General features: G+C 39.0%; 1 protein-coding gene across 7 annotated transcripts in view; it reads left to right on the forward strand.

The window, feature by feature from the left end:
• PIEZO2 (piezo type mechanosensitive ion channel component 2) overlaps positions 1 to 13,636 on the forward strand; it is a 317,797-nt gene that overhangs the window by 137,656 nt on the left and 166,505 nt on the right. For all 7 annotated transcript variants that reach the window (XM_068932155.1, XM_068932160.1, XM_068932156.1 and 4 more), the window contains exon 4: positions 10,939 to 10,981. In XM_068932155.1, the coding sequence (XP_068788256.1) occupies positions 10,939 to 10,981 (43 nt within the window). The remainder of the gene's footprint in view (positions 1 to 10,938; positions 10,982 to 13,636) is intronic.

Below are 13,636 nucleotides of genomic sequence, written 5' to 3' on the forward strand. Positions count from 1 at the left end.
TTTCGGGTGTGCGGGGGAACAAGTTGCAGGAGGTAAAGACCACGGCATTGATTTCTCCAAGCTTCGTAGAAAACCCCAAAGTTTGTGTGTTCACGAGTGGGAAGGGAGAGGCAGGGGCAGATGTGGAGTCTCCCTGTCCTTGGTGGGTCTCCCTTGTGGGCCTTCAGGGGCCTCGGTGATCTTAACCCCCCGCCCCTGACTTGCAGCACACTTGGCCGTGCAAGCTCCTCAGCGAGGAAGTGCGAGTAATGTGTTTATTAGCGTGCGTATCTAACAGTGAAGGATTGGGCTGAGTCTGCAACTAGCATCCCAATAGGGTCTGTGTTTTTCCTAATTCTTTTGTCTCTTCTGTTTTCCTATAGCAGCTTAAGAGCCATACGGTTCAACTTTCTCTTGATTCAGATGAATGAGAATTGCACGTCCAGAAGGGCTTCATCCTTTCTGTTCTTGCAGGTTAGAGGTTTGAAAAAGTTTGAGTGCAATCACAGAATCATAGTCTCCACTGAAGACAAAGAAAATGAAAACAAAAGAAATCGTTTGTTCTGTGTGTGCATGTTTATACTTAGAGGCTGAGGTAGATAAGGCTTTTTTAGATTTGTTAGGAGGAAAAATAACATCTATTGAAAGCATTTCCCTTTCTCTGACTAGTTGAGTTTGTGTGCCTACTTCACTCTACTGCCCAGAGAAGACTTTCTTCTGTATCCAGATCTCTTTCACGAAGCGTTTGTGGCCAGGGCATCTTTCATGCCGCAAAGGCGTTGATACTTGGTGCGGTCACTGCTGTCTTCATTTATCAACATGGAAGTGCAAGGAGAGTTTGAAACTGCTCTTTTCATCCTCTGTGGAAGAGGAGGTGCTGAGGATGTACACATCTCAAACTAATTTTCTAAGGTTTATTCCAGATACTGCCCATCAGGTGTAACTTTTTATCTTCCTATCTAGTGTTATTTTAGCCACTGAAATGATTTACTTTTTGCTGGAAAACTTGGATATGAGCAGGTCCTCGGGCCTACCATCACTGAGTTGCTATCTCTGTGACAGGGTGCAAGTGCTTTCTCAAAGGCACAATCTGTGAGGGAAGTAAAGTAAGTGAAATGGTTCTTTATCATCCTTAGAAAAAGTCATTAAAAAAAAAAAAGAGACAATTTCAGAGAAAAGGTATGCATTGCAAAATGTTAGTGGAGTCTAAGATACCACCACTGGAATGCTGTTTTTCTATGATCCCAATGTCCCTCCTCTTTCTGTGCAAAATTTGCCAGCTTCCTATCCTTACTTCTCTTGTCCGTAATTAGTGGTATATGGATGTGCTATTGAAGACACTCTTTGTATTTACCTCCCCGCTTCCCTGTATTTATACTGCAGAAATCGGGAAAAAGCTCTTGCTCACCTCTCATTCTTCCTATGAGGCAAAAAGAGAAAATGGGACAATGCACAGCAAATTCCTTGTGCTGGCACACTGTACACATTCATCACTGCAGGAAACTAGCTCGACATTATTATTCATAACAGTATATTATGTTACAATAAAACCAAGCAGAGGGTGGTTCTAGAAATTGGAGGGATGCCCGTCACACTCTGAAGTGAAAACCTTGCCTCTAAGATGCTACTTAGCAGGCAGAGCAGTGTTGGTTGAGGTTGAGAGAGGAGAGAACTTCTCTGCCAACAGAAATGGAGAAAAATCACATTTTCTTCAGGTTTATGAAAAATAAAACTTACTACAGGTTTTCTTTAAGTTCTTTTTGCTTTTACTTTGAAAACCAGAGCAAAATCAATCTTCCATATTTAAAAAAAAATTATTTAATCTTCTTTCAGAAGCAGCTCTGGAGCCAAACTTTGGTGCTTTTAAACTCAGTGCCTGTCTAACTAGCTGTGTAGGTTGAAATCCCTCATGGCAGTGGCAAGAAATCTCCCCTTCCTTCAAGGCAGTTTCTCAGAGCCCTTGACAACCTTTTCTGCTGTGAGAAAGAGTAAAAGATCTTTTATATCCGTGGACCCAGGCAATCCTTTCCCATTTCGCTCCTAGAGTGTGATTTTGTGCTGGTAACCTACAAAGTTCTGTTCTGCACAATGTGCAAAGTCCTTTTCCTCATTGTTTTTTGCAGAGGTCCGCTGCCATGGCAAAGAGGGAGCAGGTCTATTTAAGAAAAAATAAAAGCCCCCAAATTAGTTTAGATTTTCTCTTGTTTGTGGAAATTTGGTTGAAAAACCATCAACCAACCACCACAGCAAACAAATAGATAAATAATAGATTTGTTTAAACAAAAAAAGCTTTCCATTAACCAGATATCTCATGTTTCATCTGAAACACATTCCCTGAGGATTTTCAAGTGCTGTGGGTTTTTCTGTTTTGTTGCCTTGTGCAGGAACTAAATTTGAAATGAAATGAGATTAAAATAAGTGTGGTTTTAGGTGTGTATGTGTTGGCGGGGAGGGTTGTCTCTAAGTGTTTTTGATTTACTATACCTAAGCAGACAAAAGAAGTCATTATTGGTTTTGAAACTTTGGCAAATGCCATCCTTGTAAACAAGCTGATTAAAGAACAAGGTCAAGCAATTCAGCCAATTTCAATTAACTTTGTTACGAAGGAATCATTTTAAACAAACCTGATATGGAAGAAGAAATGTAGAAATTACTTTCCAAATTTTCTTCTTCCAAGTTATTGTGTCTTCCACAATTCGCTTCCCCTGTTATCCTCAATTATAAAAGGGTGTGTGTGATTGCGATATTAAAAACAAATAAACTTCACATTTAAAACAAAACATGCTACAGTAAGTCCTTCTAGATATTTAAAGATATAAAAATATTAAGATACAGACAGAATGAAACCAGTATCCCGTGTAGTTAATGTTTCAAATTCTCAAACAACTGCTTCCTCCATTCCCATTGTAATTTATCACTAAGGTAGAAATAGTAGCTGTTATTCACTTTACTGAATGATACATATTTTTTTATATCATTCCTTATGGCTAGTTGTTCCCATTTCAGCCAAATTATCCAGGCCCATGAACTCAATTTAAATCTATCCAGTTATTTCTGTAGATTTGGATATAGCTCAAAGTCACTGGTCTTTCTGCAGCTCACTTTGTGTGATGATAAAAATCACATTTTAAAAAGCTATAGTTGGATCAGTGTGATTCTGTTTTGGCACTTTGGCCAGCCTTGCTCCAGAAAGATGCAGAGGTCCTCTAAAGCTCCATGGCAGCTCAGGAGAGAGCCGGATCCCAGCAGGATCGAACACCTCATCTAAGTACTTTGTGCAGGATAATTTGGAAAATATTGACTTAAAGTAAATCCTGTGAAATGCCCAAAATGGAGCTAAAGAACTAATTTAATTGAAATTCACACTTTTTTGAAAGTGATTCTCTATGACTTAGGCTCAATCTGGATGGGGCTCTCATTGCAAAGTCGTCTTTATTATTAGCTGGCTGCTGCTGCCAGGCGCAGCATGTGGCTCCTGTGCAATTTTCAAGCCCCGTGGGCTCTGATTCAGGTTGCCTCCGTTTGGCACTGTCTAACCAGCAGGAAGGTGCTGGATCATGTATATCCCAGATGCACTAAGTAGTATTTCAGCTTATGTTATCTGACTCAAGTTAATTGATCACTTTAAAAAAAATATTCCTCCCCCCCCTCCCGCCCCCACCTCCTAGTTAGTTCTGGTCCTAATCCAAACCAAAACAGAGAATATGGGCTAGGCCTGTATTGTACCATGCAGCAGCTGCTGTTTGGGTCCCCATTCATCTGTTCATCCCTGGCAGCTTTGCTGGCCCTTCCAGGCGCCCAGAGCTTGTGAGGATGGGAGAGAAGACTCCCAGAAACAGCTGTGAATCACTTTACCATAGCCGTTGTCGTCTTAATATTTATTTTACAGCAGTATGCATCTCTCTGCGCATACACATGATCGTAGTGTCAGGACTGTGCACTTTGCTCTGTATTCCTAGTCTGCTCATTTTATTAGTAAATTTTCCCACTCATTAAAATCTCTTTAGAAGAGAAGTAATGTTTTGCTTATTATTATTTTTCCAGTTAACATGGAATGAGTCAAGTTTTTTTTTTAATTGAAAAGCAATTTTTGTATCTCATGATAATAATTTAATATTTGCCTCGCAGCAGAAAATACGGAATAAGCCTTTCCCATGACATTATTTTGTTGGGATCAAATTTGTACTCTTTATTCAGTCAAAAGTCTGTTGAAAGCTGGTATAAGTAGAAGGCAAGCAAAGACTTGCAATGCCTGGTCTTTGCTCTTAAAATGACCTCTTTCTTGGTATGTATGTTTGATCTAGCCAGAGGCTTAGACCACTGGCTTTCCACTCTGTTTTACTGATGGTTTTTATCTGTTCAGTAGGCGCAGCAACACTATAATAGCCTTTTTTTTTTTTTTCCTGTCTTGTTATTCACTCTTCCTGAGAAGTTGTTTTAAAATGAAATAATCTGCTGCTGTGCCTCACAGAACTGGCTCGCTGAGGTTTTATGGGGACTGTGGCTGCACTGAGCATGTGGGACACAGCCCAGAGAGCAGTGCCAAGGATGAGCACCCTGACCTTTTTGGCCCTTGAGGTGACTGGAAAGCCCTTCTGGGAGCAGCTCAGGACTGGGAATGTGTGTGGTGTCATGAGCTGCATTGGCCTTAGCAAGCAGCACGGCAGGATAGGCATGAAGCAGTTGGTGCTGAGGCCCTGTCCTCCACACCGTACGTGTTCTGAGAGGATTTGCCTGTGGATTAGCTCTGGTCTGCTCACGCGGCCTGAATGCCCATTAGTGGTTGAAGCACAGTGGTTGTGTCCTTGAGGTGCAGTTTAGTTTCATGTGAAAGGAATCCAGTTTGCGCACACCAAGATCACTCTGTCATGCAACCCAAAGCTTGCGGAGTGGGGACGGGCACAAAAAGAGATTTGCTCAAGAAATGCACTCCTGCTCCGAATTAAAACACCAGCATGGACACAGCAGAGTAATATGCCATATTAAGAGACCTCATGTCCAAAGAAATGTTATTATCCTGCATTATATACTGTGTCGGATGTCACAGCAGTGAGCGCAGATGCAGCCTAGATAGTTTGAGTCAAAGAAAGAGCAAATATAAGAGAGATTTGTTTCTTAAAACAGACAGTTGCTAAACGTTACGGTGGTATTGCCTGATGCCAGTTCACGTGGGAGAAATGCTCCTTTTTGTAACAGGCACTTTTCATGTAACTAGCTATGTCATTGGATAATGTATAGGTTAGTAAGTATTTGTAATATCTCTATGATACTATGGAGAAAGTACAAAAAATGTTTTCCCATGCCACATGCATTGCTATATTCAAAGTTGCTAGTTTTTTTCATAAAACCAGTGATTCTATGTCCATTAAAAATCCGAAAGGTAGAATTTCTGAAAAAAACATGATCTAAAACTCTTCTGTTTGGGAGAAAACTAAAAGAGTGCTACTGGGAGCGAGCGACTGTAAATAACATTTGAAGTTGCTGAAAATCTAAACATGGAAATTTTTATCAATTGCAGTTGTATATATTTCAAAAAGTTAGTAGTACTAGTGGAGCAATTGTTTTTTAGCTCGCTGATAAAGAAGATTCAGAAGAGCAGTGTGCCTCAATCTACTGAAAGGAAATTGTCAATCCTCACATGGCTTAAATGGTGTGCGAATCTCTACTGGAAGAGAATCTCTAGCAGGATAGGCCATCGTGCACCTGCAGCTTGTTGAGATGTTTTACATGTGGACGCTGACACTTGGGTCCCTGACTAGTCTAGCTCGAGTGTTCGCTGGGGACTTGTGTGCTCTTTTTGGCTTGGTTGTTTGAGAAACAGATTTGAGAAATGGCAGCCTCGATGGACTGGATTAGCAAATTAATAGTATTGTTTTTCATTTCTGGAGTATTCTGTATCACTGTTTTATATCTCTTAAATATGTGAAGGTTGTTTTTTTTTTTCTCCTAGTGCACAGGATTCTGTAAGTGTCACAGGCTCCAGGTCAACATTCTAAAATTGGTAGGAATGTTCTAAACTGTACAAAATCACCAGGTCCTTTAAAACACCTTTTCCTTTACAACATTAGAGAAAAGACCAATTCAATTCTGATAATCAGAAAGCCCAAGAAGAATGTCTGTCTATTTCTAATGTATCATAATGGGGTTATGTGGGTCATGCCTGCATGAAACTCTGGTGGTCTAAGTGCGACTGTGCTATGCCTGGTACCTTGCTTGTCCCTTCAGAAAGCCTGGGTGACTCTCTGTGATACTGCATTGACAGGCTCCAAGAATCTCATGCCCATGCATTGTTACCTTTGAGTTGATGTAATTTATATATATTTTGTCCATCCATTCCAAGTGTTGAAGCTCTTCATACTATTCCCACTGTTTTTTCGAATTCCGACAGGCTCATCCTAATGCTTGTTGAAAGTGGCAAATGGTGTCTTTTGGTTCAATTAAGTTGGATTTTTGCCTCTGGTCCTTATGTCCGATCACAATGAAAAAAGAATGCAAGAATTATTTTTTGTACTAATAAAAAGCTGCAAGATCAGAGCCAGACACAAGCCTGGTATTGCTGCAGCAGGCACTAACTGATGGAAGGAGAATTTAGCGGGGCCACGGCTAATCGCTGCACACAGTCAGGTCTGTAGAGACCCTCATGCATACATGCATCAGGATGGCCCAGGAGGTGTGAGTTTTTGCTGTGTGTTTACAATGCATGCCAGAGCTCCCCCTGAACAGCTACAGACCTCTGCTATATTCGCAGATATGGCATGATACGGCTCAAAGTGAATAATTGTGCAACCTCCATGAAGGGCTGAAAATCACTTACCGAGTATATCATTCTGTTTCCCCTAAGCCTGCTATTGCACTTCAGCAGCTCGGCAACATCACGATTTGTAAAGGTAGGTAGCCTAGCAGAGGATTACGAGTCTTCTCTCATTCAATTCACAGTAAGCAGGTAGTAGTAGCCAAACTAAAACAAATATGGAAATTCTCATGTAAATGACAGCTTACCTGTCAAAGAAGACAATTTTTTATTTCACAAAGATATTTTTCATTTTATTTTATTAAGTCTCATATTCTCATGCCGTTCTTATGCTAGGATTTCATTAAGTGTGTATGTGAGCATGATGCACGTTTTACCATTGTTCCTGTTAAATGTGAGCAGTAATTCTTGAAGTACATTATGCTTCATCTTTCTGAAGAATTTTAAAACTAGTGCTGTTAATGTAAAACAGAATCTTTGGAACAGATGGGAATGGTCAGGCACTTTGGAGCAAGTATTTGGAACAAAAGCTTAATTACATGAATACCAAATTAAGATATTCTTATAAACAGTTTTGGCATTTTTGACATTGTGGTAAAACACAGAAAGCTAAGAGAAGCCAAATTAGCTTAGCAACCAAAGTGTAGTAATGGATTGATTCTGAAAGTCTTACAGGTGAATGTTTTCCACAGTCCCAACAGAGAGAAACGCTGAATTGAATAGGCAAATTCCTATTGATTTCTTTGGGAGCAGGATCGAGTCTTTAATTCATCAAAAACTCCTGTTTTGATTTTAATGAGAGTTACGTGACTTAAACTTTGTCTAATGTTTTGGAAGCACCAAGTAATGTTTAACTCAAATAATAAGTTTTCTAGATATTTAATAGCGTTACTCTTCTTAATGCTGCTGTTTCCTCGGGGTATTTACTTTTGGCTGTTAGAGCACTGTAGAAGTTGATACCATTGAGAATGAAATTGGCAAGTTTTAAAACAGAGTGTTTAGATCATAAACATTTTAAAATAAGACTTCATAAAGAAGATGTATATTTTTTTAATATGAAATGTTAGTTGTGTTCTTGGCAGGCTTTGCTTCAGAGGAGTCGCATGCATTTCAAAGAGCTTTCTGCTAACCAGCTGCAGCCAAAAGATGATTTCAAACCAGTGGAGACACAACTCCCTTTTTTCTTTTTCTTTTTTTCTCTCTTTCTTTTTTTCTGTGGGACTGTCTATATATCATGCAGCTGAAGTGAAGCCAACCTTGGGGTGAAAAATTCATGCAACTAGTATACAAAACAGTGGAAAGAATAGAAACACTGGCTAAAGATGCCAGTACTAGTCTGTGCTTTAAGAAATATTGCTGAAGAATTTTCTTTCAACAGTCTTCAGATCTTCAGTCTTCAAATACTGCTGAATATTCTTTCAGAGCCAGCAGGATCAAATAAGCTATATAGAGAATTGCTTGTGTCTGCTCTGCGTTTACCTGTGGAGCGGCACAGGCAACTTTTTAACAATGGCCTGATTCTTCAGTGCTACGCAAAAGCAGATATATTCTAGTGGTGTGCAGAAGGTGAGGGTTTGGGGAAAAAACCATAATAGAAGATGTTAATAGAGTGGTTCTTTATTTCTCACAATGAATTTATTCTCAATAAAATGGTGACTCTTTTATTGTGTTATACGTGATTTTTCATTTTCATGTTTGTTTGAAATAAGTGTGTGATGTTAGAATGTTTGCTATCCTGCTTTTGATTGCTTTTAAGGTGTCTGTAGAGGATTTTCTTTATACAATATGAAGGTGTCTGTAGAGAACATTTTTATAAAATAGGAACATGGTGTTGGAGAAAAGTACTGTGTTTAGTTAGGCCTGTCCTGCAGGCAGAAGTCTTGCTTCACCTCAAGCAAATAGAGATGTCTTGGTAGAAGCTTCCTGTACTGATCAGCCAGTGTACATTGTTCAATTATTCCAGAGCAGAACTTGGCAATTTTTTCCCTTAATGTGAAGGTGAAGCTTTCTCCACCTCCGTTTTGAAGACTTCCTATCTCTGAGTACTCAGTGAGATATGGGTCTGAAATCCCTGCCTACTTTATAGTGAATGGGGATCATTAAAAGTGATTTTACATTGATCACTGGTTATAGTTGTTACAATCCTAAACAGAAAAGCTTTACCCTAAACTATTTGCTTCACTATTAAATGTTTGCAGAGCCTTTCCCTGAAAATATGCTTGTAACTGATGTTTGAAGTAACTGGTGGTGAGAATGTGAATCAGGAAAAAATTCCAGATGTATCTAGAGAACATTCTTACATCCTTCTTGTGTGAAGTAAAATAGTAAACTTTGGCTCATTTTTGGAGGGTGTACTTTAATGCAGATTTTTTCCCTCCTTTTTACAAAACAGAGATTAATACAAGGTGTGGTGTTTTTTGTTTTTTGTTTTTGGCTGGCCCTTGTTAACTTAATTCTTTGGGCAAGGAAGCCCTGCACAACATAGCTCCATAAGGAAATGACCTTTAACTTCAGTTTTGATTTGCTCCATCTGTGATTTGCAAACCAGAAAGATAGTAGATAAAATTATATAGAAAATTGTATCATTGCTTTAGAAATTTACCACATTCTTTTTGGGGTAACCTGGAAAGTTTAGTGAAGGAGAAAGAATTTGAATGGTAGAATTAAAAAACCCCAAAGTTCACAGAAACTGAGTTTTTAGTTTCTTATTTAGATCTGCAGTAAGTGTTCTGAATTAAAAGGTAAAAAGTATGTACTAGATCCTATTCAAATACTTAAAAAGTTGCAAATTAGAGATAAATGCTGTGCTACAAACATAGAAGGCCATTGACTTCTCAGCTGATGATTTTAACAGAACGGAAAGGTAATAATGGTAAGAGATATGTCTACAGAGATTTTTCTGACTATCCATGTTATGTCACCACTTTTCCCACATTACTTTGACAAACAGCATTTTGATTGTCAATGGAAAGGATATAATCCCTGCTTTTGATATAGTCTGTATTAGGGACGGGCACTTGCTGCACAGGATGTATCTAATCCTGAAATTCTCTAGATCGGAATCCGACAAAGCTGATTTCTTTCACCTCTTTTCTCTCCTTCACCTCTTTTCTCTCCTTCTCAGTACTTATGGGCAGTGTTGCTGGTTTTCTTTGCATTTCTCTGGTGCTAAAAAATGTCACTCACAAGGAGTTACCTGTGCTGTTTACAGAATTGAGCAAATGTTTGTTCCTGATATATGTTCCCCTTTAGGTGACTTGCTGCTACAGCAGCAGGAGTTTTTATCACTTGTCTGATTTCAATTTAATGAAGTATTGAAAAGGAGTTGTAGTTGTTTAGACTCCAGTTACATTTCCCACAGAAGAGTAAAGGACATGAAACTATGACCTAGTTTCATGTCCTCCTATATTTGCTTCTCAGACCTGTGTGACTTGAGATACATATGTTCTTTGTAGCCTATATGTGTGGGGCCACATAACGGTGATGAGGAAGAGACTGGCAAGTAGCAAATTAGCAGAGGTTGAAAACCGATCACCTAATGCTTGCAGCTTTGGGGATTTTATTTTTGAGAAAATCTAGATTGTATTAATTGCACGAGAAATCCATCTGAAGGCAGTTCTTTGACTGGGTCTGCCCATGTGAGCAGTTTGCGGGGCCACGTCTTTGACTGTTTGGAGAAAGAGTAAATGAGCCCATTGAAGTCATTTGTAAGAGTACAAAGGGTTAAACAGTAAAGCAGGAATACATCTTCATGCTTTGCTTAAAAATAAAAGGGCTGGATTTCAGAAGGAGCTGTAAAGCTTTCAGCAAGAATCAGACAAAAACTATAGTAAAATGAAAAGCTGAAATGTGAAGAGTGCGTGATGTGAGATGCCAGCTCAGCGCTTTCAGGATCAGATACAGATCACGTTGCTCCGAGGAGACCACCCTTGGATTCGCAGTGAACTGTAGCAGTGGCTGGCTGCTTGGCAGCGCAAAGGGCTTATATAAGCTGCAATCCCCCCACACACTTCTGTCACCCAGTGGTAGTCTCTCTTAACAGTTCTTCACTCTGGGGAGAACAGATGTTATTTACAAGTACTTCTGTCAGGGTGGAAAAATTGCCTTACCATATAGACTCCAGCTGCACAGGGAAAATGGAAGAATAAGAGCGATCATACAAAAAAGTTCTTTACTGAGGGTGTTTGTTTTTTCTCCTCTTTGTGTAGGTTCAACATGGGAGAAAACATTACGGCAGATTGGTTTTGAAAGGTAAGCCATAAACTTGTTTCCTTAATGGTGCAAACAGAAAAGGAAGAAGAACTGCGCAAATGCAGGACTGCAGAATTATTTATTTTAGCTGATCAAATGTATCTGTGGCCTCAAAGGTAGACAGGAAGTTATGCAGTGTCATGCACATATATGTTCAGCTTCTTGTTTTCTGTCCTCTTTCTTCAGTATGTGGTCTGAAGCAACTTATTCACCATGATGTGAACTTGGCTCAGAAGGTCTTTTGCTGGGGTCTATGTAGCATGTTGGTATTAAAAAGGGCAACGCACTATTTGGGCAGAAGTCTTACTTATGAATGAAAATACTGCTCTTGTTCATATTATTTTTTCCACAAAACTTCTAACTTGTGACATGTTAGTTGACAAAAGCAAAAGAAGTTGAAAGAGGACCAAAGCTGGCAGAGAACTATTTAGCTTCAGAGGAAAATTCAGAATTCAGCATTCCTCAAATGCAAAAGCTTCCTGCAGCCAAACTAAACCACAAAGTCATCATACCAGAAACATATGTCTCTCCTGGAACTTAAACTAGGCCAAGCCCACTAAAGAGCAATCTGGCATTGAGGCCGAAGTGCTCCATCTCATTTTTGTCCTTCTACAAATGGTAAGCAAAAGAATCTGCTCCCCATTCATGTAGAGTTTTGCTGTTATCCGTTAATAGAGTAGTTTGCAGTCGTACACTGGTGTGCTTGAGTTGCTGTTAACTGGGCGAGAAGGGATTCATCTTCAGGTTGTAGGAGTGCATGCTGTGCTTGCTGCCTGCATCTGCTCAGCAGAACCTACAGACAGTAAGGCCTTTCTGAAGCTGATAAACAGCCATGTTAATCATGTTAAACAGAAAATGACTTGCCGTCTTGCTGCCTCACGTACAGAAAGCCCTTCTTTTTTCCTGACCTTTACTTTGCATAGTCTTCATAAATGCTCAGACTTTTATGCCCTTACTAACTCATTTGAATACCTTGCTTGTAGTTAAGATTTGGCCAGTTCTCTGAACCAGAATGAGTCTTCACGACTGAAGGCACAAAGCAGTTCCCCGGAGCAAAACTGATGCTTAAATTTGAATATCCTAGTCCCTGCCTGTAATTAAGATCCTCAGGTCTTGACAGCAATAAATGAACAGCTGTTTCTATGTCATCCTTTCGTAGAAGGATTCTGCTTGGCTAACACTGCTTGAAGAAATAAATACTTGGCTTCCTCTGTCTTTTTCTTCACCTATAAATGTGGCACCTGGGGAGAAGGATTAAGGACGTCTCTAAATAACTTCTAGGTCTTCAAAAGCTGCGCCACAAACTTGTGGGCTCTGAAAGATGGTCACCCATCTCTTTACATCTGTTTGAAGTTTCTAATGAGATGCTGGTGTCTTAATGATTAGTAATTCTCTTTTTTTATGAATCATTTTGAAGGCATGTGTGTTATGACCTTGTGTGAGTATGCACAGGGTCAGCCTGGACCAGCTAAAAATATGTTTGATTTCCATATTAAACATTGCTTTTCTAAAAGTTGAAGGGCAGTGCTATTTGCAACATAGTAGACAAGATAGTACATAGAAAGGGTTGTATTTTATTTCTAGTCTCTCACATTCATAGATATTATTGTGAACACTGGTACACTGTATTTTTCGTTCTTAAAAGGAAAAACAGAAAAGCAAACCATTTTTGAGCACAATAAAGCTCCATCTCCGTCAAAATGTAGCTTTTCACTTGTGCTGACTTATCTTTGTAGCTTTGCAGGCTCTGATTATTTTAAAAGTAAAATATTACAGAACAGTAAAAGCACTTTTCCTCCACCAAATAAAATCAAGAGGTCAAATGCATTTCTGTTGTAGATCTCTTGATACCAGTAGAATTGTTCCTGTAAAGACCAACATTTTAATCTGCAAAAAAAAATAGCCATTTTATTGCCATACATTATTAGCAAAACTTATAAATCCTGAATGAGATGGAATATTTATAATTTAGTAGCTGTGCAAAGAGGATTTGAGGAAACAAGGGCTTTTTCATTTCACAGCTTCCAAATAGTCAAAATTATTTTAAGATTTAGGTTAGGTGACCACATGAAAATGTCTCTTCTACTGCCCTGTAAGCTTAAAAATGCCACAGCGATATAGGCAAGCTGAGTGGCAAGTTTCACAGTCTTTCGCAGTGTCAATATTTAATAAACCTGGATGGGTTTCTGATCAAAGTTAATCTTTAAATATTTCTGGCTTAAATTTTTAGTCTTCACATTTTTTAGAAGTTTTCTTTATTAGTTTAGAAAATTTTAAGTACATTGTACTGCTTAACCTGCAGGTTATAGTAAACCTGTAGACAGTGTAAGGCACAGTATTAATCAATTGAAAGGAAAATTGATTGAAAGGAAAAATACCATTCTGTTACAGCTCTAGTGGAGGGGCTTTGGTTCATCAACACCTATAATTTGAGGTGACTCAGTATCTAATCAAGAATCAGACTAGAAATTCCTTAATTGTAACACCTTACTGGATGTTGTCTGTTTAGAGGTGGAGTGTTTTTAACAACACAGCAAAATAAATCGTACATTAAGGAAAATTACACACTTTTAGTCACCAGGTTTAGTACCATTGAGGGATTCTTTTTTAATAGGTTGTACTTTTTTAGCAAGTTACATCTGATTTGATTTCTCC

This window comes from Struthio camelus, chromosome 2 (genome assembly GCF_040807025.1).
Source record: "Struthio camelus isolate bStrCam1 chromosome 2, bStrCam1.hap1, whole genome shotgun sequence".
NCBI classification, from domain to species: Eukaryota; Metazoa; Chordata; class Aves; order Struthioniformes; family Struthionidae; genus Struthio; species Struthio camelus.